The sequence below is a fragment of the Phyllobates terribilis genome, unplaced genomic scaffold (genome assembly GCF_046119375.1).
Source record: "Phyllobates terribilis strain yellow unplaced genomic scaffold, ASM4611937v1 Scaffold_9__5_contigs__length_417890890, whole genome shotgun sequence".
NCBI lineage: Eukaryota > Metazoa > Chordata > Amphibia > Anura > Dendrobatidae > Phyllobates > Phyllobates terribilis.
This window is the reverse complement of record NW_027362769.1, coordinates 24,440,925-24,444,730: the sequence shown is the minus strand read 5'-3', so window position 1 is coordinate 24,444,730 and position 3,806 is coordinate 24,440,925. Positions and strand designations below refer to the sequence as shown.

Genomic DNA, 3,806 nt, shown 5'->3' with positions numbered 1-3,806 from the left:
AATAAGATTCTCTGGTCTGATGAGACGAAGATAGAACTTTTTGGTAATAATTTTAAGCTGTATGTCTGGAGAAAACCAGGCTCTGCTCATCCCCTGCCCAATACAATCCCAACAGTGAAACATGGTGGTGGCAGCATCATGCTATGGGGGTGTTTTTCAGCTGCAGGCACATTTTATCTTGACTCCACGAGTCTTTCAAAATATTTATTCATCTGTACTTAACATTCATCATGTGAATGTTGTGATTTTGTATGCATTGTCTGCATAGTTAGTACGGTTGAAAAACATTCAGTTAATGTGTATAGTTCTTCATTGCGTATGTTTATTGTCAATATGCGTGATAATGATGACTACCTGGAGTGGCACACAAAGACCGGTGCGATGATGTAATGACATTGTTCAAGTCAGAAAGACCTCATAGGCGAAACAGACATTGCCTTTGTTTTGTACCAGTTTTGTCTCCCATGAGCTGCGTTTTCTGTATAGAATAAAGTATTTTGAAGATAGCTACAATGAGTTATGCCACTCTCCAGAATTTTCTTAAATATATTTAGCTTAAAAAAGAAACCCCCATTTTGTAACTGAGATCTTCAGTATCTTTTATTAACTTACCTACCCTTTTTTAACTCTCTCTCTAGCTTTTTACGTACTCAAAAAGTAATAGTTTTCCTAACACAAAACAATATCTTATTAGTTTTTGATTCAATCTGATATTTATGCTATAATTTTAATTATTGTGAACAATTATACAAGTTTTTTTTCCAATATAAACTTGCAAGTACTTATAGTAGTGATTTATTTGCAAAAAGCAGATTTTTCCAAAATGCGTAATCTCACACTTTTCTACAAATAACTTCAATGGCCATATAACGGCCTATTTAGTCAGTTTATCACATGTAACCTGCATTTTTTGAGATTCTGTGAAGCATCTACAATACTATAGAGCTTTGTGTCAAGTTTAATACCATTAACTTCCGTGGACCATACGTTAAAAATATTAGATATTTTAACCTAAATCTCTCAACCACTGGGGATACTACCTGTGGTATTATCATGAGTCTATTATCATGAGTCTGAAATCATAAATGTAAAAATATGTGGATATATATAGTCGCCTCCTTTATTTTGACCAGCAAATTTGAAAGCTACTTTATATTATATTACTTTTTTTTTCTCTTATGGATTGATTTTGCAAATATTTTATGTAAAAGCATCAAACAGAAATATAAAACATGAGAGAATTGGGGCAAATTTTAATTATTTTAATGAAAACGAATTCAGATTTTAAACAGAATGCTAATTACATTTTTTAATGAATCACTGAAAGTGGTGAACCCGCCTAAAAGAGCCAATTTTAGGAATAGTAGCTCCCCATTCAGTGTGTCTTCTGTACTCTCCAGGTTTCAGGTAAAACTGACGTCCTCTGTAGTTGGGCTCCTCATAAAACATCCAGTATCCATCTTGCACATGGGCTGAATTAATGTCATGTTGGTGAAATCTCTCAAACACATGAGGACAATCTTCAGTGAATTCCATCATTTGGCCTCTGAAGTCATCTTTTTCATAGATCCTGATCCTAAATGATCCGTGATGCTTTAATGTAAAACAAAAAGACAATTTGAAATAAAATGCAAAACCTACAGTATTGTATGTTGTCTTTTAGTATCCGCTGTCTATCGACTGCATTTGTGATCAATATGTCACTGATGTGGCCAGTGTTTGCCAGCAATCGTCAAGCACAAACTATTGTAAAAGGGAGATGAGTGGATACCCAGGCAATTTTAAAATGGAGTGGCATAGGACAGATAGTGAGTAACTGGTTGTTTTTAGAGCACACTTGGAAGGTTATAAAAGTAGTATTCCTAAATAAAAATATTGTATTGCCTTTTTAAAGTGCATTTAGTGGAAATACTAATGATGGTTATTTCCTCACCTACTACTGTTAAACAACTCATTACAATCACTCCAACTTACCATATGACCCACAATCAGACATGCTAAATTTTGCAATGTCCTATGTGTGGCCCTGGAGTCACATTCCTTATTCATTCCTATGAGACTCAAACCAAGGCTCTCATAAAAATTAAAATAAAAAACAACATCTTGTCAACACAAAGAATTCTGAATAATTTAGTGAGTCTGGTTATGGATTATGGATTATATGGTAGACTACAGGAATGAAGAAGTAAAAAAAAACATCACTAGTATTTCCATAATGTGCTTTACAAATGGGAAATGTCATGAAAGGCTTTCTAGGAGTAATGCTTTAAGAGCTTTTTAACAGTAACAGTAGATAATTTGGGAGCATGGACTCATCTAAATTAAACGGAGTTGTGTCAATGGTTTTGGGTACTTAATAACAGTTACATACATAAAAATACACTAGTATGTAAGTGTCCACAAACCGACATGGGAATTGTAATAAATTCAGTATGGTAAACCTGAATCATCTTAAGAAAATGTACACAAGAACCATAAGCTAAAATATACATTTTTATTATTTACACAAAAGAAAAATACAAAATGGATAAAAAGGATAAAAAAGTGGTTTCCCACTTTTTTATTCTTTTTATGCATTTAGTGCTTTTCTTTCAACTAAATTAAAGTTAAATATATGCAGCTTTAACTGAATTGTAACCATAAATTTTGGATGATGCAATTGCTTTCAAATCTTTATGAATATTAAAGAGTTTACCTGTGGACTCAAGCGGCAAGAACGAATTGAGTCATTGTAACCCATCCACTGCTGGAAGTCGGGATAATCTCCTCTATGAAGAAAGTACTGGTGTCCTCTATAGTTGGGGTGCTCATACAAGATCCAGTTTCCACTTTCAACACGGATAGAGTTGCAACGTTTGAAGTATAATGATAAATCTGGACACTCGGAGTTGCACTCATAAGTGCGACCCTGGAAATTTTTGTCTTCATAGAAGATAATCTGTGGATTTAATGATCATAGTAAACTCATCGAATCTGAAATTAGGATATGGAAACTGTATTTTCAATCAATTTTTTTGAATACTTAATGTTGAAAAGCAGCGTTGCCCTCCAGTATCAGCTGCATATATAGGCAGAGCCCAAGTGTCAGGTATTAGAGATGGCAGTTTCTTTCAAACGCTGAAACTGGTAACTAAAAGGGCCTCTGCCATGTAAAAATATGCTAATATTATTAATTGAGCATGGTGAGTGAGTGGCCAGTTAAAGATTTTTCATTTGTTTAGAGATGCTTTAAGTTCCAAATCTGTATACTTTTTTTCTTAATGTTTCATAAGTTAATGCTTTAAAAAAAAGAAGTGCATAATAACTTTCTTGAAAATATGTATGAAAAAAGTTTTTAATCTTTAAAGAAAGAATGGCTTGAAAATAAAAGTGTCTACTGACCTTTCCCATTTTGCCCTGTTTAGCTGCTCATCCAGGGAGAATGCTTAGGTAACATGCTAACATGAAAATGGCCTTTTATACATCCTCTGTTGCATACATTTCATGTACTGCTGACATGTTTTTCCAGTGAGCAAAATGTAAAGCAATTTCCATTATTGTGGAAAGTCTCTTTGTTCTGTGTTTTATGTGTCTATTGTATTTGTGCCTTTGCTTGCACCTGTAATTTAAATGGCTCCCAAACAGCTATGTAAACTTGAAACAAAACCTTTTCACACTGACACATTGCATCAGAGAATCTATTGTGTCTCTAGAAAATGAAAGAAACTCAGGATTTTCCAATACAACTATTGAAAATAACAATAACTATTACAAAAAAAGACACAATTTGTAATATTTTCATTTCATAACAAAACTAAATTATATTT

The 3,806-nt window shown here is 33.3% G+C and overlaps 1 protein-coding gene across 1 annotated transcript; it reads right to left on the bottom strand.

The window, feature by feature from the left end:
• Positions 1–1,317: 1,317 nt before the first annotated feature.
• On the bottom strand, positions 1,318–3,390 carry LOC141160802 (gamma-crystallin-3-like). Its single transcript, XM_073645590.1, has 3 exons — positions 3,382–3,390; positions 2,696–2,938; positions 1,318–1,593 (listed from the first exon to the last, which is right to left on the bottom strand). The coding sequence occupies exons 1-3, from the start codon at positions 3,388–3,390 to the stop codon at positions 1,318–1,320; spliced, it is 528 nt and encodes a 175-aa protein (XP_073501691.1).
• Between the last annotated feature and the right edge of the window lie 416 nt (positions 3,391–3,806).

Bases quoted from the DNA above. Each gene is read 5' to 3' on its own strand.
- LOC141160802 (XM_073645590.1), bottom strand. The intron at 1,594-2,695 runs GTAAACTCTTTA...TTTACATTAAAG, and splicing joins CTTGCCGCTTGAGTCCACAG to CATCACGGATCATTTAGGAT.